Raw genomic sequence first — 21,865 nt, 5'->3', positions numbered from 1 at the left:
GGGGGGCAAAAGAGTTTATGACCTTTGGAAGAAGGGACAGGCCACTCAGGAGGACTACAGAGATGTCATAAGCTTATGCAGGGAGAAAATGAGAAGGGCCAAAGCCCAGCTAGAGCTTAATCTGGCTACTGCCATAAAAGATAATAAAAAACGTTTCTATAAATACATTAGCAACAAAAGGAGTGCTAAGGAGAATCTCCATCCTTTATTGGATGTGGAGGAATTCATAGTGACGAAGGATGAGGAAAAGGCCAAGGTACTTAGTGCCTACTTTGCTTCAGTCCTTAACAGTAAGACCAGTTGTTCTCTGGGTACCCAGCCCCCTGAGCTGGAAGACGGGGAAGGGGAGCAGAATTAATCCCCCATAATCCAAGGGGAAGAAATGATTAGCCACCTGTTGCACGACTTAGACACACACAAGTCTATGGGGCCAGATGGAATCCACCCAAGAGTACTGAGGGAGCTGATGGAAGTGCTCACCAAGCCACTTTCCATCATTTATCAGCAGTCCTGGCTAACTGGGGACATCTCAGTTGACTGGAGGTTAACAAATATGGTGCCTATTTACAAGAAGGACTGGAAGGGAGGATCCGGGAACTTACAGGCCTGTCAGTCTGACCTTGGTGCCAGGGAAGGTTATGGAGCGGATCACCTTGAGTACCATCCCACAGCACGTACAGGACAACCAGGTGATCAGGCCTAGTCAGCATGAGTTTATGAAAGGCAGGTCCTTCTTGGCTAACCTGATCTCCTTCTATGACAACACAGCCTTCTTAGTGGATGACAGAAATGTTTACCTGGACTTCAGTAATGCATTTGACACCATTTCCCACAACATTCTCCTGGAGAAACTGGCTGCTCATGGCTTTGATGCCTGTACACTTTTCTGGTTAAAAAAACTGTCTGGATGGCTGAGCCCAGAGAGTTTTGGTGAATGGAGTTAAGTCCAGTTGGTGGCTGGTCACAAGTGGTGTTCCCTGGGGCTCAGTATCGGGGCCAGTTCTGTTTAGTATCTTTATCGATGATCTGGATGAGGGGGTGTTTTGCCAATTATTAGGCCTAGCATAAAGGACACAGCCAGCATAAAGATGAGCCAATAACCAAATTGTATTTGATACAAAAGGGGCAGTACACGGGTGAGCACTGGGGTTGCAAACAAGTCAATCAGATTGTACATAATTGACATCAATCCTACTGACCCCAACAATGACACCACACAACCAACAATGGGTGGAATAAATGGTGACATGCAGTCTCCCATAGAAGGGACAGGAGACAATCGAATCAACAAGCCAAATACATACGACCAAGGAAGCCACATACTGAATCTCTACACAGCCCACATTTACAAAAGCCAGGCCTGACTGGAGCCCAGTCCCAGGGAGGCGGGAGGTCCTTCCCCAACAGGAAACTCTGCAGAGTGCATCCACCTCACAGACAGACACTGCCCCTTCCTGCAAGTGGTCCCAGCTTTTATCCCTAAGTGGGACACCTGACCCTTGTTTACTTAATGTGGGACACGTGGGGCTCACTTACCCAATGGCTCTCCCTGCCAGGCTGGCCACACCCTGGAGGGAAGCCTAAAGGCAAACTCACCCCCCCCTTTGTGAAGGGCTGTGGGAATCACCCATATGTCAACCTTAATTTGGGGCTTGGGGTTGAAACCCCAGCATTTCAGGGGGTTGAGTGCACCCTCAATAAGTTTACAGATGAGACTAAGTTGAGTGGGAGTGTTGATCTGCTTGAGGGTTAGGAAGGTTCTGCAGAGAGACCTGGACAGGCTGGAGCGGTGGGCCAAGGCCAGTTGTATAAGATTTAACAAGGCTGAGTCTTGCATTTTAACAAGGTCTTGCACTTGGGTCACAACAACCCCATGCAACACTACAGACTTGGGGAAGAGTGGCTGGAAAGCTGCCCAGTGGAAAAGGACCTGGGTGTGTTGGTTGACAGCTGGCTGAATATGACCTGACAGTGTGCTCAGGTGGCCAAGAAGACCAGTGGCATTCTGGCTTATATCAGCAATAGCATGGTCACCAGGACTAGGGAAGGGATCTTACCTCTGTACTCGGCACTGGTGAGGCCGCATCTCGATTACCGTGTTCAGTTTTGGGCCCCTCTCTACAAGAAAGTCATTGAGGTGCTGGAGTGCGTCCCTTAAAGAAGAACAACAAAGCTGGTGAAGGGTGTAGAGCACAAGTCTTATGAGGATCAGCTGAGGGAACTGGGGTTGTTTAGTCTGGAGGAGGTTGAGGGGAGACCTTATCTTTCTCTACAACTACTTGAAAGAAGGTTGTAGCGAGGTGGATGTTGGTCTCTCCTCTCAAGTAATAAATGATAGGACAAGGGGAAATGGCCTCAAGTGTTTGAGTTGCCATTCCTGGAGGTATTTAAAAGACATGTAGATGTGGCACATAAGGACATGGTTGAGTGATGGACTTGGCAGTGTTAACAGTTGGACTTGATTTTAAAGGTTTTTCCCAACCTAAGTGAATCTGTGATTCTATGCATGTGATTTAGAATTCCAGTTTGAACTTCCTCTCAATTTGTATCATGCTGTACAAGCCTGTGACATCCACACAGTAATGACAGATTCACTTTTCGCATGTATTCTTTAGGATTCAGTGCTTCGTTCCTAGATTTTGCTCACAATTTCATTTACTGGTTATCACCAATATGTATACTTCTTATTTTTTGTCTCTAGATGACAATATTCCAGATGTATAACAAAATCCTGGAATTCCATATGTGGTTAAAATCATAAAGAATTCTTATTCTAAGATGCAGAACAGTAACAGTGATTGTGTTGTGGCTTTTTTCTGTAGATTATATGCAGCAGACTGGTGGCCAAGCACATCTGTTTTTCTGGATGACAGTGGAAGGATACCGGGTTACGGCACAGCAACAGCTGGAAGTACTTCAAAGCCGGCAGAAAGATGGAAAACATCAAACTAATCAAACCAAGGGTCTATTAAGAGCAGCTGCATTTGGAGTTTATGAGCAATATTTATCAGAAAAGGTAGGAATAACTTATTCCTGCATTGTTTGGAATTTATTCTTTGTACAGATGCTTCTTTCGTAGTTTTGACTACGTTAATGTGAAATGGCTGTGATGTGGCACAAGCTGTTTGCAAGTTGATGTTTAAGCTATTACTTGTATATCTTCTCTCTCCTTATGTCAGTAAGGAGAGAGAAGCGGTAAGAAAATGTCTTCCTCTTCCCCCACCATTTAAAAAGTCTCATACTGGCACTGACTATCGTGCCAAATGCACTGGAAGTGTTCCTTAGAAGCTGACTTTCTAGAATCAAGAAAAAATAGAGAAAAATTTGAAGACAGAATAAGAAATTCAGTCCCTTTGTGTATTCTGTCTTTTTCCTTTTCTCTTCCTTTTACTCTGCCCTACACCCTTGCCCCCCCTTAAGAAGAAATGTTTAAAAAATCCCAAAGCGCAACCCAATATTTGTACAAACTTGGATTAGGATTGGGTTTTCAAATAAAATAACTTCCTGTGCCTCTCTACAATTATCTGTGTAAATGTTTCAAATATCGCCATTGGGTATCTTTCAATAGGCTAAGGTTGGATGCTCCCAGTAGTTTTGTCATAGCAGAATCTTCTGTGAGAGAAAACACTTGTCAACTCGTGTTAACAAAGCATGTTTGGAATTTGTGTATGCATAAAAATCACCTCTCAACTCACTTAAAAGCTTCTCTCAACAAATTACCCTCAAATATCCCCTAATGTTTCTCTTTCCGCATCATTTCTTTCACTTTGGTTTTTCACCTCAATAGCCTATCATCATGGTGGCCTGTACAGAGCTTGCTCTGATGGGTTTTTGAGCTGACGTAATGCTCACCAGTTTGAAGTCAGAAGCCACCTAACACTAGATCTATTCTAGAGCTGATAAACTCAGCCTCCCAGCTGTGCTGTCAAGTGAGCTATGTTGTGTCTGGTTCCATGCTGGCTCCCTGTAATAGAAAATGGGGAAAGTGTGTGAATTTGGGCCTATCTATAATAAAAGAATGCTTAACAGGCAGTGGTTTGAAATATGTCATACCAAGTAATCACTGGGAATCTGATGGCTGATATAGGTAGTATGTTTGTAGCTGTAATAAAGTCTGCATAAAAAGCTACCGTGACTGCAGTTACTGGTAATCTCTCCAGAAATTGGCAGAGTTGACAAACTGTTAGCCTTTCCTCAGATGTTTCAGGACTTCATCTGTTTACTTTCTTGGTGGTTTGTTCTTAATTTCTGAATCTAGATCTTTCTATTCATAAATAAAATCTGTTTTTAAGTCTGAATAAATTTGGTTTAGAGACTGCTTCAGATTAATCTGCATAAATTGTTTTTGAGATAGTTCTTCATATTTAATACTGAAATGTCTGAGTTTGAATACAGACTCTGATCTTAATTTTGGGGGGAGGAGGGCATCTGACTCCTGCTGTGTGTTCTAGACTTTTGTAGAGGTGGTTATCAAGAAGAAATTTAGTGTACTTGGAGAACTGAAGAATTGTATTGGATTTTATTTGTGAGAATAGAAGCGTATTTTTATGCTGCAGAAGTTGATTTAGATCTGTGTGACAGGCATCTCCAAGAGTTAATATTGATGACAACTTAGTAGCAAAACTGGCAGAAACACTGAACCATGAGGATCCAACACCTGAAATCTTCGATGACATTCAGAGAAAGGTATACTGTATTTATCCTGTATTTCATAAGAACTGTTAATGCTACAGAGTATTAAAAGTCACTACAGCCATTGAAAAAGGACTAAAGATCTCAAATATCTGAAACCTAAAACCTATTTTAACATTTTCTTACTCTATGAAAATTATACTCTAAATTGACAACTTCTGATTAGCCATACATAGCCCATAGCTTTCAAAGGAATAGACTGAAAGAGCAGGTGTGCTGTATGAAATTAATTTTGAAGCACAGTTTAGAGTTATGGAATTATTAGTTGTGTTTATGCACCAGTTTAAGAAAAGTGCCTGTGTAGAATAACTAAGTGCTGCCATTTTGGTGCAGTTTTAGCCCTTTTTCAAAGGTGGATGTAAACACGTTACCATATTAAATTATATAATCTCTTTCTAGAAGTTAATTTAACTGTTCTGTTTCTGCAAGCCTGCACAGTGTTGCACTCAGAAGCAGCAATTACTGAAGATAAAACAGTCTTTTTACTACCTGCATATGTAGATTTTATCACTCAAGTCTAATTTATATATATTTTTTTAAAAAAAATGTGAATCCTTAATATTCTGGCAGTAAATTATATACCTAGTCTGAACGGTTTTTATTTTAGGTCATTAAGTTAATGTTCTCATTCATGCTAAAAATTAGTGATATGAACTGTAGAACTTAGAATCACTCTGTAGTACTTAAGGCCCACATTTAAAAATTATGAAAACAGCTTGTGAAATCTGTATTGCTCAAAGTACGTTACAAGGGTCTTATTTCTGCTGAAGAACAAATTTGTCATGTGTTAGAAGTGAAATTTACTTCCTCGGACATGCATGAAATCTTTTTGCATTATTACCAGGTGATAGCACTTGTACCATTATTAAAACATACTAGAGTTGACATGAATATCCAAACATTATTAATTCATTCCCACTACATATAGATACATGTGTGTGTATATGTATATATACTGTCACTGTACAGGCTATGTAGGTAACTTCTTGATATGGTGTGGTTAAAATTTTGTGAGGTAGGGTTGTATTGGCTGAACTGGAAACTTACAGGGAAAGTAGTATGCGGTGTCTTCCCTTCCTTCCTTTCCCTTTTCTTACCTCTTCCCTTAAGTGTTTGCAGGTCTATGTTTATAGTTTACCAACAGACAAGGACTTGGAGATAACCTGTTGTGAAATGGATAAAGACCTAATACATTTATAGTGCAATTGGAAGGGTTAAGAGGAGAGGAAGGAAACATTTACAGTTGATGTGCTACTTTCCTTCCTACACATGAATGTCTAACCAGAGAGATATTTTCTGAGACTGTATTATATTACTAGCACAATTAGTACTCATAACTTTTCTGTATAGAGTAAGCCTGAATTGAAATTTGATAAACATTCATTAGGGTTTTAAGGGAAACCCAGAGACACATAATAGAATGCAGAGATACAAATTGGTCAAGTAGAATTTATGAAAGCTTGTCTGATTAATTAAAAAATGTAATAAGTATTTCTAAGGTTGGCATTTTTATTTCAATAAGGTGTATGAATTGATGCTGCGAGATGAAAGATTCTATCCTTCATTCAAACAGAATGTGTTGTATGTGCGTATGTTAGCTGAGCTGGATATGCTGAAGGATCCGAGCTTCAGAGGATCAGATGATGGTGAAGGAGGTGAGCTCTATATCTAAGGGGGTTTCCTGGGACCATTCTTTTTTCTGCTTTAAAATAAAAATAAGAAAAGTTCCTGTATTATCTTGAATTTTGAATTAATGTTTCCTCCTTGTGCTTTTTTTGTAAATTGTTTCAGGAGTTAAATTTTTATTTTTCTGTAGTAATTTTATTAACCTCACGTAAATTTTTTTTGGTCAAGTCTGCAACTCTCATTCTCTTTTTTTACTAAAAAATACTTGAGGTTTTTCAACAAGTTGGGTTGTTTTAATATGTAACTATATTCTTCATCCAGAAATGGAAATTGAAAATACGTAGGAAATGTGGCTTTTCAAAGCAATTAAAATCATTCTTGTCCTTAACTGAAGTACAAATCTAATAGATATTCTTTACCTATTAAACTGACTCCTTTAATGAAGAATTTCACATGGTGATATAACCTTAAAAAGGAATGCATTTATTTTGTATCTATAGCTGTATAGGTTTACATACATTTTCCTTTAGGAGTCTTTATTGGAAACTTGAAGTTGGTTGCAACATTTTGTCCAATGCCACAGTTATCCATGATTTTCCAAAATGTTTTGTCTTTGCATTTTTATTTCTTGTGTGTGGCCCTACATTGGAGAAAATCTTCTAACCTGTTTTTTACTTTCCCCTTTCTCACTGCTCCCAGAATCTTTTAATGGGTCTCCTACCGGCAGCATTAATCTGGTAAGTGCTTGTATTTTTAAAAAAATATATTACTATTTCTTTTTTCCCCCAATAGTAGGGAAAGTGCTATAAAGCAGTTCAAATGATATACATTAGAGATTTTGCTTCACTGCAGTTTAATTTCTGAAAAAACTCTTGAATCAAATTGAATCCATTTATATATAAGGTATCAATTAATCTACAAGATTAAACTGTTTCTTTTGTACTTTCCTCCTTATTTAATGAAATTCTGCATTGTTTCTTACAGAAACAGTAATAACCTATATTTAGTTAATGCAAAAAATACTTTCTTTTATCTCTGTTTATTTTTTAAGTAGCCATAAATTTGGAGTTAGGTGATAATAGATGAAAACAAATCCGTTGAAACTGAAATCTCTTGAAATTCAAATAGACTGTAAAATGAGACATTTGATTTTTTTTTTTAATTGGTTGACTGTTGTTGATTTTTTTTGAGTTAGGTATTGATACGGAAACATAAAAGTATTTGGAGTTTAATCAGAATATGAAGGTTTTCTAATCTGACCAGTTTCAATTTCAGTCTTTGGTATTTTTTTTAAAGAAGTTCTTGATTAGGTCAGTTTGTCAGAACCTTTTCTTTGTTACATGAATGTACCTGAATATATGAAATATGCTTCTGCTTGTACTAATGGTTGCATAAGTATTAAGAGAACCGTGTATGTCTACCAGACTTTTTCCAGATAACCTGTCCCACATAAATCTTATTTAGGTTTAAAATGTATTAAACTGAAAATCAAATCACAGTTATTTAAAAAGGAAAAATCCTGAAATTGTTGATGTACTTTCTCCTCTCCCTCTTAATTGTTTCTTCAGACTATGTGTAGCTGAGCCACAAGGTATGCAAGGTTCAGTTGGGCATATGAGAATATTTTTCCAAATCTTTCCATTTTAGAAAGGTTTGCAATCTGCATGCAATTTCCTGGCTTATGTGATTCATAGGCCCTTCTAATTCATTCTTGGAAGATGTTGTAGCTCCTTAGAAGTTCCAGTGCATTGGTTAGATCATGCTCGCATGCAGAGGAGTAGAGTTCCTTTATTTTGTAAAGGAATACATTTAACATAAATGTAAACACGTTTCTCTGTGGGCATTGTTTGTTTGTATAGTTGGTTTGTTTAGGGTTTTTTGAAGCTAAGGTGGTTTTTTTTTTTTTTCCCCTATTGTCCTTTTGGTTTACATTTTGAAATATGAACAAAAGGGGATGTGGTCGGCTGATACAGTTTATGCAAGCTCCTGTTAGATGCAGAAGGAAGACTTAATGTAGCCATGTTTTTTATAAATTTATGTACAATCCTGGTAACATGTCACTAGAGATTCTTTTAATTGACTCATCTCTTAAGAAGATCTTTCAAATGTCTGAAGTACTTTTTCCAAGAATGTTCCGACCTATCAGAATCACATTTTATGGATGGGGATTGGTCATTGCAGTGGCTTACCTGGCTAGCAGTTACCTACTGCTTAGTTTCATGTGGTGTTTCCAAACTAAGCTTAGCAAATCTTAATGCCTTTATCAAGCACTGTTGTAATACAAATAGGTATTTGTGTGGGACACTTCAAAGTCTTGATTTTGTTTTTGTTGTGAAAAGGATGTTTGCAGAATACTACATTTTTTATTTCTATAAAAGGTGAAGAACATTCTAGCAGAAGTGTGTAATGAAGCTCTATTTATGCAGAAGAACTTTTGCTTTCTGTAGTCCATATTGTTTGAGGTTTTCAGTGCTTTTACAGGTGTTTGAATGCTGGTAGATTAGTTTTTCCTGGCTGAATTCCATGTCAAGAGTAAATTTCTGTACACATAGTTTAGCTCCCTTGTGTTAGTCAGTTACATGAAGAAAAATAGACCTTGGAAAGGTTACTTCAAAGGTCAGGGAGTTTCTGTACTTTAGCTAATGACAATGTATTAAATAAGATTGGGTTGTGGTGTGATTTTTTTTTTTTTTTTTTTAAATTAACTTATGTTCCTGTGAATATACCTAATGTCAAAGATACGAGGTCATAATACAAACTGTCTCTTCTGTTACCTGTTCAACTCTCAGCCATTTCATTTACTTGTATTAATTGTTGCTGTATAGTGCCTTGACACAGGATTTGAGTGTTTCCTAAGGCTTCTATTACAAAATACATCACCTGCAGTTTATACTTCCACTGTAGGAATATATTTTAAGACTTTGAAGAGAGGCTCAAAACTGTTTTAACGAAAAGTTACTTTACAAAAGTATCTTTTTAATTTCTGCCTTTTAATTTGACATGTTAATCTACCTTATTAAACCAGTAGGGCATATTTTGTGGGTATAAAACTACAGTGAATATTTATGGCCTTGCAGATTTCATCTAAACAGATCCATAATGTGAGCTTTATGTATTACTTCTGCGTTGAGTAAACAGAAGGAGTTACACAGGTGTTACATATTCAAGACCTTGAATGGCAGCAGAAATGGCCGAGTTGAACTTCTGGCAGTCATTAGTATATGTCAGCATGAACTGCATTCAGTTATCAAGAAGAAAACTGAACTGTCAAGAGTGGCAATGGAGGGGAGGAAGGAAAACAAGAAATAATGATGCCTTCTAAAAAGTCTGACAGCACCTTCATGTCAGTATTTCATAGCAAACAAATTGCTAGAGCAGTTGACTGGTAGTTGTCTTATTTACTAACATCCTTTCCATCTTACTGATAATAAAATCCTAGAGCTCTGAGTATCAGGCACTTAGCCAAGCTACCAAAAATGGCTGCTGTTCATCAGTCTCGGGTGATATCCTGCTCCTAAATCTGGACACTGCAGTATAGAGCACACCTTACAGGGTTATTGCCAAGTCCAAGGGTGACTTGCTTAAGAATGGATCAGGTCACAGAAAGTCTAGCCCTATATCTAGCAATGACCAAAAGCAAGTGTCTAATGAAGATTATAGGAACAGTCCACCTATGGTGATACTTTATGGTGATACTCTCCAGCATCCAGTAATGTATAGATTAGGAAACTCTTGAGGTAAAGATGATGTCTACCCTCCGAATATTTTTGCATGAATTCATCTGTTCTGCTATTGAACAGACATGAACTTTCAGCACTGTAGCATGCAGTGGCAAAATAGATTTTCCCAGACACAAAATTCTGTTTTCAATCTGGGACTTTTGTACTGTAAATCTGCAAGCTGTATCATAGGACTTTTAGGAGACTTCTTACATGTTAAAGTGTAGTTAATGTGTTCAGACCTTTTTAATGATGCCATCTCTTCAGTATCTAGACTTTATAACAGAAATAATATTTCCCTTGACTTCCATAGTGGATATTTAGGCAGAGACGAAGGTGGTTGAGACGTAGAAGAGCCATTCCCTCTAGAGAGCTTGAGAAGGAAGGAGTGGGGTATTATGTTGGGATATCATGGAGCCAATAAAGGTTTAGATGAAGGGGAAGACCAGAGTCTTTAAATAATTTACGTTTTCAAGTCCAACATATATTTTGATGGTAATAAGATTGGTTTATGTTTAAGAAAACAGTTTAGAAACTTGATTGATGTATATTGAGGTTTTAGTTTGACACATTTACAGCACTGCTACCTAGTAGGTCCCATTCTAGGTAAGTTTTTGTGGCAACTCCTAATAAACTGGCTTGGTTAAATTATAAAAGATAGCCAATAGCTGCATATTTATTCTGAATGTTTATTATCAAAGAATTTTGAAATTTGGGGGTAAAATATATAAAGTAGCTGGGATCTCAGTGCCTATGAGTACTGCTTGAGTAGTTCCATCCTTTTTTGTAACTGCGTAATTTAATATTAGGATCAAATGTGTAGTGGCCCATCCTCTATTTCTTTCAGTTGTATATCCAAGTTTTTCATCCAATAATCTTACAGAGCTTTATTATGTTACGTCCTAGTAATCAGATGTATTAATTTTGAATAATAGCAAAGCTTCTCTAAAGACCTATTAAGCTGCTTTTGATCCCAATAATTACTGAACAGGGAGACAGGGCATTAGCCAGCTGAGGATGTATATGTTCATTTTTTGACAGAAAACATTTCTGAGAAAAGTGCTTGCTGCTTCTTTCATACAGCAGAGAAATTATTCAGGTTTTACTGCACTGTAACTTTTGTGTAGTGCTTTGAGTCAGTTGAAAGGAAACAGAATGGTATAAAGATAAACCCAAAAGATCTGTTATACAACATCTGTATCCACAGTTGTCTGAAGGGTTTTTGTTTATTTGAAATGCACAGTAAAAGACTATTTGTAGCTGTACTTCTTTTAGAGCTGAGATATAAAATTAAAGCAGCAAATATGTTAGAGTGATTACAGAATTATGTGAAACTGGTAGGGGAAATGAAGGGCTCTGCACTCTGTGTAAAAGAAAGAAAGGCTTTAGTAACGAGTTAATACAAACACTTCTTGCATTGTTACGGTGCATTAGGCTATTCTACTACTGTAGTGAACTGAAAGTTTGAAAATGAAGTAGATAAATCAAAAAGAATCTCTCAGATGTATCTGTGGTCTTAGTCTCTCTTCCCCATTTCTTCCTTTTCCCCTCTCTCCCCTTCCCTGCAGTCCTTAGATGACCTTTCAAATGTCCCTTCTGATGAGACGGTTCAACTTCATGCATACATCTCGGATACTGGTAAGTGAATCTGTTATGATGGCTGCTTACTTGTTTTTCACCATTTATTTTGAATTTTTAATATTACAGGCCTTTGAAATCCTAGTACTTTTTAACCTCATAATACATTTTAATTCATATTTCCCATTAATTCCTTGTAATGGAAATCCCTACAGAATTGGTGCTGTGGGTCATAGGCTGTATATCTGTACTTAAAGTATTATTTCATTTTTGTTGTTGTTATTACTTTTTCTCTCTCTGGAAAATCATTCATTAAACTGAATGTTGAGTAGCATTTATTTTAATAACTATTTAAAGAACAAATTCTGAAAGCCATCTCTTTTTTTTTAATCACACAATTCTAATTCTTGACTGTTTACTTCTGTTACTACAGTATTTTCTCCTATATTTTGTACTTCCTTACTGACTTAGCTTAATTTAAGGTAGTGACTTCAGTATTTACAATGGTGGCTTTTTTGGTTATCTTTTAAAAAAATTTGCCTCGTGATAAATTTAATTTTTTGGGGGTGTAAAAGTAACAAAACTTCTCAGGTTCTATTTGCAAATATTCTAGTTAGATGAGATTGCACTGGGTGATTAAATTGTGAATTGATCTTCAGATATTTTTTTGGGTAGATTTTACTATGCAATAGACTTCTAAATCTATGTGTTTATATAGCAGACACATGAGCCGTGAGCAAGAATTCAGCTACTTTTTAATTAAACTCTGTTACTCCAATCCAGTAGGAGAGCGTGGTGCAATCCAAGTCTCGTGTAGTGAGTTCTCAGAGAAGGGGAAAAATTTAAAAGTTAAGAATCACAATTTTGCTTTTTTGTTAAAATGGCATGTGATACTTTTTTCTGAATTGAACTTAGAATTTTCATTGTTTTGATCTAAGAGAAAAGGTAAGAACCACAAATTATGTTAAATTTATAGTCTTGATATTAGTGTGTATTGATAACTGTCAGATTGACTCTGTGAATTCATAATCTCCAGTTGAACCAGGGGTTATATACAGGTTCATATTGTAAGATTAAACTGGATGTCTTCTTCCTCTTCACCTCATGTTTGAACAAGAAATACAAGTTGCTTCTTTCTGGATGTTACAGGCAGTAGGTGCATCTTGTATCTGTGTACAGGCTCCTTTCTTCTGCCGATTACTACCCCTTACTGTGCTTGTGGGGTGTATACAAGATTCCTTCATAATCTTTGAGAATTCACCTTGTATTGTGTTGAAAAATAATTTGGAAAATAATGACATAACTTAAATATTCAGTGGAGAACAAAAGTGTTTTTTTCTATTTAAGGTAATTATGTTATCTTTCATACGTGTTCCTTCCATTTATAAATTGACTTCATGAAACACACAGACTATATATATATGTGTATACACACATACGGAATACATACACGTGTGTATATATAGTTTCTGTTGACTTAAATAGCATGGATGATATTTTTTATCTTATAGTTACTGACAAACTGCTGATGTTAATAACAAAACAACAGTTACAGCTTGCTAGCACTGTCTTTTGTATTTGCAGATTTCTAGATGGACAAACTTTGCAATATGGTTAGAGTACTTTGCAGACTGGAATTTCTTCTGGTTTCACAGTTGTCTTTCACTCATATCCTGAGTTCTTTAGGTTAATTTTTTTTTTTACAATATTTACTCACTTAAGTTGAAGCCTTTTTTTTTTTTTTTTTTTTTTGGAATGTTGGTGAAACTTGTCTAACTTTAAGTCTGCTTAATCGCTATATTTAAGTTTACGTGGTAAGTTTCTGGAGGGTATCGGCTATATAGTGGTTTAGATAAAGGGATGGCTTACTCTTCTGTTTGCATGTCCATTTTTGTCTCTCAGGTCTGTCATTCCAGACATTTCTTCACTTCACGTTTGTGTCCTTTCGTCTTCCTTCTTTCTGTTTGTTCCTTTTTTATTTTTGTTTTTAAACTACTAGTCTATGCTGACTATGACCCATATGCTGTGGCAGGAGTGTGTAATGACCATGGCAAGACATACGCCCTGTATGCTATCACAGTCCATCGGCGAAGTCCAAACAGTGAAGAGACATGGAAGACATATAGACGCTACAGTGACTTCCATGACTTTCACATGAGGATCACTGAGCAGGTAATTAATCTCACAAAAATATTCTAAGGTTTCTTTGAAAGGTGCTTTTTCTCTGTGATGATACGGTATGAGCAGTGGCGTTCTCAAAGTGACTTAAGATGTGCAGTTACAACACTACATTATTTTCCATTAAGGTGTACTTTTTTAACCATTTATACATTATTTGTACTGAGCAGTTTACAGGTGCACATTTATATAGTTTAGTATCTGATGGCTATATAATTGCTCTAACAAAAGGAAATGGAACTTTAGAAAGCTTTTCCCCCTACCCTCCCCTTTGCTTAATTTTACTTTAAAATGTTTGTATGGAAGTGCTATTGGTCTCAAACAGTGGCATATTTCATTTGTTATCTTTGTCACAGAGATTAAGAAATAAAAACTGAACTTGGGAAATGGGTATTTAGGTTTTAAGTGAAATGTTAAGGATTGGTGGGGTCTCAGAAGGGACAGCTGTTGGCAGTTCAGTATATTGCTAGACAATCTGCCTTTTATTGCTGTTCTTGTGTTCTCAGACTCGTAAACCTCCTAAAATGAAAGAAGAAAAAATAGAGACTTGTAATTCACCAGCTGGTACAGAGTAGAACCTGCTGACATGAAAAAGTGTCGAAAACGCAGTGCTTTTAAAAGAGGAGGGTGAAACACTTTTAAACCCAAGCCTTTGGAGAAGTCTGATTTGACTGCATAACCTTTGAACTAGTCAGAAGTGTTGGATTACATCCCTTTACCCTGTTATTAATAGAGAGGCCTAGAGAATAAATTCTGTGCAAGTAGGTTAGCATCATAAAGTCACAGCAGTAATAAAAGTGGTAAAGGCTCTATTAAAAAAGCAAAGTTGAATATTTGTGTTAATTATAAGCAAATTTTGACTTTCCTGTGAATTTCTGATTATCTTAGCAAGCTGTCATTAAATTTGAAATACCAGTTTTTGAACTCCTCTTCAAATGGATTTTTTTTTAATTAATTCACTGTTTTGAAGAATCCCTGACCTGTTGAAACAGGTATAGGTTCCCTGACCTTATGATGAGTTAATATTCTGCTGATATGGGGCAGTCATTTAAAACTGACCTACTAGTAAATGACTAGAAAAAAAACAGCAGAAGCAGAAATTTTCAAAATATGAAAGCTCAGAAATTTCTTGCTAAATCTGAGTTCTTGAATTTGCAGAAGATGGAAATGTTGTCCTCCAACATTAAGACTGCAAAAAGTAAAGCAATTGCTGTGCTTCATTGTAGCATCTCAGAAACTCTCAACAATTTTGCTTTGACGATAAAATAGACATTCCTATAGAGTTTATGGGCATAGGAATGTCACTGATACACTGAGCACCCTTCTTGTGTGCTTGTCCGAGACCTTTTTGTTGACAAAACATGTTAAGAGTAAAAATTAGAATATTTTATTTAAAATTAATAGGAAGGTCAGAGTTTATTTTTTATCTTTTCACAGAAAATAGGTACTTGATCCAAAATGGAATTCAATTTAGCTGTGCATAATATCTGTATGCACTTTTTTCCTTAAAGTATTGAATAGATTCACACCAGTTTCCTTAGTCAGTAATTTAATAAATACTATTTGCACTAGTTATCTATATATAAAATACTGTTTTTTCATTACATCGTTTCTATTTAGATACAAGTATCACTTCTGCAGTAGGTTTGATCAGGAGAGGAAAGGGAAGATGTTTCAGAAAAATTCGCAAGTTCTCTTGTTGTAGTCGCATAACCCTACTAACGTTTGCACAAATAATAATTATAAATCTTGAGCCTAAACCTTTTTGAGCCATGCAATGACAGGAATAATTTGCACACTCTACTAGTCTGTATTCAGAAGTATCATGTGTTCAGAAATGAAATTTTGCTCTTGGCAGTCTCATGTGAATTTTTGTGCATTTGTTCTTGACAACCTACCTTTCATTTCAGTTTCTTCAAGGGATTTGAGTTCTGAGCTTGATGCAGAAATTATTTGTCAGGTGTTACATGGTAGATGAGAATAGGTGAATATAATGACCCCTATTATTTCTGAGCTTATATGGTGATTTGAAACTCTTTTGAAAACACACAAAAAATTTTCTTTCTTCTAGTTTGAAAACCTTGCAAATATACTGAAACTTCCTGGCAAAAAGACATTTAACAATATGGACAGAGAATTTTTGGAAAAGAGGAAAAAAGATTTAAATGCATATTTGCAGGTAAGCTGTTAGGTTTTTCTGATTGTGTTCTAGGTTGCAGTTCCTTTTTCTGAGGCAGAAATTTGTTAGCATGCTAGCAGCAAAAAAAAGTTGTTCTAGGTGGTGTATAGTCCTAAACAGTATACCCTAAGAACTTTCTATTATCTAATAAGTTTGCCTTTTCTTTGCTGTTTTGGTTTATTCTCAGCTGCTTCTGTCCCAGCTCCTCTCATCTGGTGAGGTTTCAGATGTGCTGGTTTTGAGCTCTATGCCACTTAATTTTCTTCTGTCACACTCATGTTTGTGGTAACTTTTTCTTATGCTGTTGCATAAGGATTAGTGTGACGCCTGCTCTAGTGGTGTAGCACAACCACACAGCTGCTCCACTCAGATATGGCCTCTATCAGCCGAAGTAAAGGAATTTAGTTGTCCTACTTCAAGGGATTTTTGGGTCATTTAACACTAAAATACATTGACCAAATCAATGGACATGTTAACAATAAATAATCAAGATTAATAAAACACAGTGCAATATGATTGTTCTATTTTAGAGCACTAATATTTTTCCTTTGTGAGATATATGCCCCATTTTTAGTAGTGGTATTTTTTTCAGTCACAGGTTTTTAGTTTTTTCTTGGAGATTTAGAAGCCATTTGAGTGGTCATAAAGTTGTGTATTTTTCTGTGAGATGCTATAATTAACATACTAGTCAAAATTATGGGAATTAACAAGAAGTATGTTGACTCCATCTTGAGAGGAGTAATATTAGAATAAAATTTAGAGAATGAATGAGAAAATACATTGCAAGTTGTAGTGTCTTGGTGCATAGTAAACTTCTACTCAGCTGAATGGTATGGCTTTTTCATTATCTATTAAAAAGCATCTTTTAAAAATTATTTTATTCAGCTCTTGTTAAATCCTGAAATGATGAAGGCTTCTCCAGCTTTAGCCCATTATGTGTATGACTTCCTGGAGAACAAAGCATACAGCAAAGGGAAGGGGGATTTTGCACGGAAGGTAAGAATATTTTGCGCTGTCGTGGAACTTCAGAGTGTTCATTAGTGAAATGATTTCATTAAACAGAGATGTTGAACTGATATTGAGCAGCTATATAGCACTTTCAAAACAACTTGCAAGTGAGTTGCTTTAATACTTTGAGTGGCAAAATATGCGGGGACATATAGAACCAAAAATTTACCATTTTTATAACGGGTACATTTATTTGTATGACAAAGAAATCAAATTTTGAAATCAGACACAGTGTATTGCACCAAGACTACTTGAAAAGTGTGTTCATTGAAAGTTACTTTGTCAGATATCTGTGACTTTTTTCGTAGTCTTATTCCTGCTAATTTCTTTTTTCAGTTCTTTACTCTGTATTTGCTACTGTTACCATGCTCTCCACTCTTCAGCCCAAAAGATGAAATGCATTTTCCTTCACAAGCAGCTGTTACGTATTTAGCTGTTGTAACCAGTCATTGGTCAAATTCAGAGCTCTGAGTTGTGAATTCTTTTTAAGCCACCAGAACTCTCTTCAGACAAGTGATTGTTCAGTTGACCAGTTTGTGTGGGCATCTGCTTTGCAAATATAGCTAATTCTAAACTTCTAGTGATTCTGATATAAAAAGCATCTTTAACTGTATTGTTACTTCAAGTTGTTGTTCTGCCTACATTCCTTAAATATTTAGTGGTGAAACAGTTAAGTATTTTTTTCAAGGTGTAAGATTTGATTTCCAGCTTATCAGGTGCTTCATGGGCATGACACTAGTATTTGTGCTGCTGTTTGGATGGAATTTACATACTGAAAGAAAAATTGTTACAATTCCTATGGAACTATTTTATGTTTTTAATTATACTTGCCTTGATATTAAAGCATATTGAAATATGCCTCTTTTAAACAGCACTAGAGCAAAGATGAAGAGTTGAAGGCAGAAGTGAAACATCTGGAATTAGGAAGCTTGGAAGGGAGAAATGGCATTGAATGGAGAGGAAAAGGAAAATAAATCCAGGCTAAGCAAATTTGAGGGCTGGGAAATGGAAATGACTCAGAAAAAAGATCTGCTGAAAGGTGTAAATAGTTACAGTAGGGCTGTAAGGAATGAGAAATATAAATGAAAGTGAAGCTAAAACTTTACTCTGCATTCTGTAATGAAGTTAAGCAATTTGAGTTTTTCTTTATATTACTGTCCACTGGAACAGTGTGATACCTCTCATAGTGTATTAACATACTGGTGTCCTCATAGATATTATACATTTCTGGTTAAACATCTTCCCCTTCAGATGGACACATTTGTAAACCCACTGCGTAACTCTATGAGAAATGTATCAAATGCAGTCAAGTCTCTCCCTGACAGCCTGGCAGAGGGAATGACTAAAATGTCAGACAACATGGGTAAAATGTCAGAGAGATTGGGACAAGACATAAAGCAATCATTTTTCAAGGTAAGAAAATACTTGGCAGTTAATGCATACTACTGAATTAATAGGAGATTAGCTATCAACTCACTTAAACTTATGTTGTATACTATAATGAAGAGTTAAGTCATTAGACAGGAAAGCAATCTGGTTTATACTTATACCCTTTTAAAACTGTTCAGTCATTATACCAGAAACATGGAGTTACCTTTGCTATTAAGTAACACATTAAGGTGACATCTACAGACTGCTACAGCAATCTTTCTTCGCTTAATTCAGTGTAGCCACTTGAGAAGAATGAGTCACTGACTTCCTTATTTTTTTTACCACTCATTCTCATAAAGATAGTTTGCTGCATCTGCTGCTTTCACTAGGGAAAAAAACCCCCATATATTATGAAACTTAGAATACGGAAATAGCTTCTCTTCTGCTTATTCCTTGCTGAATTCTGTTTTTAATCAAATTTTCTTTCTGTCTTTCCTGCCGTCTTTCCTCATCTCTTCTATTCCTAAAATGTAATACTTCGGAGGTGAGGAATGGTAGCAGGACGTACTATCTAGCAGTCCTATGAAAGTAGTAATCTTCCTGATATGTCCATTTTATCTTCCTTTCCCTTGCCCTCCTCTTTCTGTGTGTAGCTGTAAGGTCTGTGATCAAGGTTTGTTCTGTTTTGTGTTACCAAGACAGTTATATGTGGCAGATATAGAGCAGCAATCAAGATGAGTTAACACTTAAACCATGAAAGGGAATAATAAATCTGGGGGCAGAAGGGGTTTGTTTGTTTGGTTGGTTTTTTTCATGACTTGTGAGATAAAATGATTGGCTCTGAACTTTCTCATTGCTGGTGATTTCCCTGGTGTGTGACTAACAATGTATGTGCAGTTTATATTCTCAGGGAAGTCTGTGACTAGGCAGGACTTAAGATCAAGAGGTATTTTTCAGTTGAAGCATTAGGCACTTGAGCAAATATATGTGGATTATCTTAAAGGTGTTGATAACTTTGATAACTGTAGGAGGATACCTACAGGCTTGATATGTTGAAAGGTGAAAGGACTACTGTGTGTTTATCTGCAGTAGCATGGAACTGACTTGACCAAATGCTTGTTTTTCATTTTCATAACCAAATTGATAATGAAAATTGATATGATTTATTGGTATTATAAAGTATTTTTTACTTCATAAACATTACCTTTTTTCATTGTAGGTGCCTCCTCTGATCCAGAAAACCTATTCAGATCCTGACCATTGCCGTGTTGCAGCACCAATTGATGACAATGTGAGTCTGACATTTGTCCTTTCAAAGTGGACTCCTCTAAAACCAAATTAATGAGTTAGTTTATGCTAAACTACATATTTATTGTTTTCTGATATTATACCAGGCACTTAGAAAACATTCTTAACTTTTTTGAAAAAACCCATATGCTTCCTTCTAAAATTTAATCTTTGTTAGTACTAAAACGGTTTGCACAACAGTGGAATAACTTGAGTATATGTGGTACTGCTTCTGTGATTTGTGGGTGAGGGTTGGTTTATTGGGGTTTTTTCCCTCCTCCCTCCAATTTCTGTCTGTTTGAAGATAGTATGGGACCAGCCCACTAGCTTGACATGTCATGGATTCTGATTTCTAATGTGACCTTTTAAGGGGCATTTGTTTAATGGATCAGAAGTAGTGCTTGCTATGTTTTTATGGAAGAAAACCTTCAGAATGTTTTCCTAAATAATAAACTTTTAGCATGTGGATACTGAAAATGTATAAAGTAGTAATATTAGAAACTTGAAAGTGAAGTTTAAGCTGTTGATGTTATCATAACCTATGGTATTTTGCTATTGTTTTGATAGAAACATTGATCATATATGTGAAAACAATTGGAAAAAACCTTTTATCTCTAAGTAGGACAGAAAGGCCATAAGATTACCAGTGATTATATGCAATTTGCTATGGCCATAAATCTGCACCTGTTCTGCTCTTCATGTTTCGTGAATTTTGGTCACATCAAAGCATTCCAGTTTGTCTTCCTGTGCATAACTGCTATGATGGCTTGGTAGATGTATTTTTGCTCAAATAACATAGCCTTGAGTTCTTCTGGGTTTTCTTTTACACCATTATTTTTTGCTATATCAGACTATATCTGTAAATTTCTAAGTACAAATGTGTATCTGAGATTCCTGAGGCTTCTGTTTTGCCCAGGCAAACCAAAATCACATAATTTAAGTATATGAGCAGCTTCTCTGCAAATATTTTCATTGATCTTCTGTAAAATGAATAGAAGCTACAATTCTTGATCGCTTCTAAGTTAACATACCAGGTGTTTCTGAAAGACAAATTTAAGATGTTTTAAAACCTGTCAACTGCTCTTTTAAAATACATTGTTCACAACTTATAGTCACCCAGTCAGACAAAAAATAACAGCATTTTTTACAGAATTTTACGTGGAGAAGCAGTACTGTAAAAGTGAGGCATGAATCTATAGAATCTCCAGATGTATTATGAATCCACTGTCTGTGTTCCAGTTGTATGTGAAGATGTACTTGTGTAGTCCACCAAAAAAATGTCCACATAGCTGTGAGATATTGCTACTTCTTCCAGTGTAGGATCAACAAAATAGTGCGAACTATTGTTCTTTTAGGTAGAGCTGTATCACATATCAAATACAAAACAAAATTCTTAATGTTGTGCTTAGAATGTAAAAATCCTAATTAAAAAGAAAAAAACAACAAACCACAAACCAGAAGAGAAAGTCAATTCGGTCTTAAATTTTGCTGAGAAAATAGTAAAGTTTTAATTTTAGTTTCTTATTCTACGAAGTTTTAGTAACACAAAGTTTAAATAATGAATCAGTCAAAAAATCAAATTAACTTGTATTTGAGGTAAATATTTGTGGTCTCATGCAATACAACTGTAACTCTAAATGCTGTTTTTTTATGCAATAGCTTAACAATATGTAGGCTCGTATTGTCTCATATAAGCAGGCCATGACAAGCTGCTGTTGTTTCTCTAAGAAGAACATTAATAACAACTAACATTAAAATCTAATACTTTCATACTACAGAATTTAGTAAACTGTCCCTCAATTTTTATTTTTGAAAAAATATTGACAGTTACTGCAAGTGTACGCCATCCATCTTTAAAAAATTTACATAGCTATTGAATCCTCTATTTTAGGATTTCCATAAAAGATGTTTTTTGTAAGCCCATCTGTGTAACATCTATTAAATAATAAATTTATGATGCTTTTCTTAATCTACAATCATAAAAGCACTTAATAGCCATGCATGTTAGAATGGTATCTAAATAAAAGGCAGTTCATTGCAGTGAACTATTCTTAGAAGGTTCTGAAGTTGGTGCTATGCATCTTAACAAAAAGATGCTAAAGAAAAGCTCCTTCCAGAGTTTTCATCTCAGGCACTTGGAAGCACAGCTACCAAAGGGAGAGGTCAGGGACAAGCTCTCTCTTTAGGACATACTTACTTGTATTAGCTTTGTTCAACTTTGAAATAA

General features: G+C 35.9%; 1 protein-coding gene across 3 annotated transcripts in view; it reads left to right on the top strand.

The window, feature by feature from the left end:
* SNX13 (sorting nexin 13) overlaps positions 1-21,865 on the top strand; it is a 76,814-nt gene that overhangs the window by 47,454 nt on the left and 7,495 nt on the right. For 2 of the 3 annotated variants that reach the window (XM_074900370.1, XM_074900372.1), the window contains exons 13-22: positions 2,823-3,016; positions 4,582-4,686; positions 6,215-6,347; positions 7,018-7,055; positions 11,606-11,675; positions 13,615-13,787; positions 15,865-15,972; positions 16,858-16,968; positions 18,232-18,393; positions 19,571-19,642. In XM_074900370.1, the coding sequence (XP_074756471.1) occupies positions 2,823-3,016; positions 4,582-4,686; positions 6,215-6,347; positions 7,018-7,055; positions 11,606-11,675; positions 13,615-13,787; positions 15,865-15,972; positions 16,858-16,968; positions 18,232-18,393; positions 19,571-19,642 (1,166 nt within the window). The remainder of the gene's footprint in view (positions 1-2,822; positions 3,017-4,581; positions 4,687-6,214; positions 6,348-7,017; positions 7,056-11,605; positions 11,676-13,614; positions 13,788-15,864; positions 15,973-16,857; positions 16,969-18,231; positions 18,394-19,570; positions 19,643-21,865) is intronic. The other variant, XM_074900371.1, reaches the window with a different exon arrangement.

This window comes from Athene noctua, chromosome 2, assembly GCF_965140245.1.
Source record: "Athene noctua chromosome 2, bAthNoc1.hap1.1, whole genome shotgun sequence".
NCBI classification, from domain to species: domain Eukaryota; kingdom Metazoa; phylum Chordata; class Aves; order Strigiformes; family Strigidae; genus Athene; species Athene noctua.
This window is presented reverse-complemented; position numbering and strand designations above follow the sequence as displayed.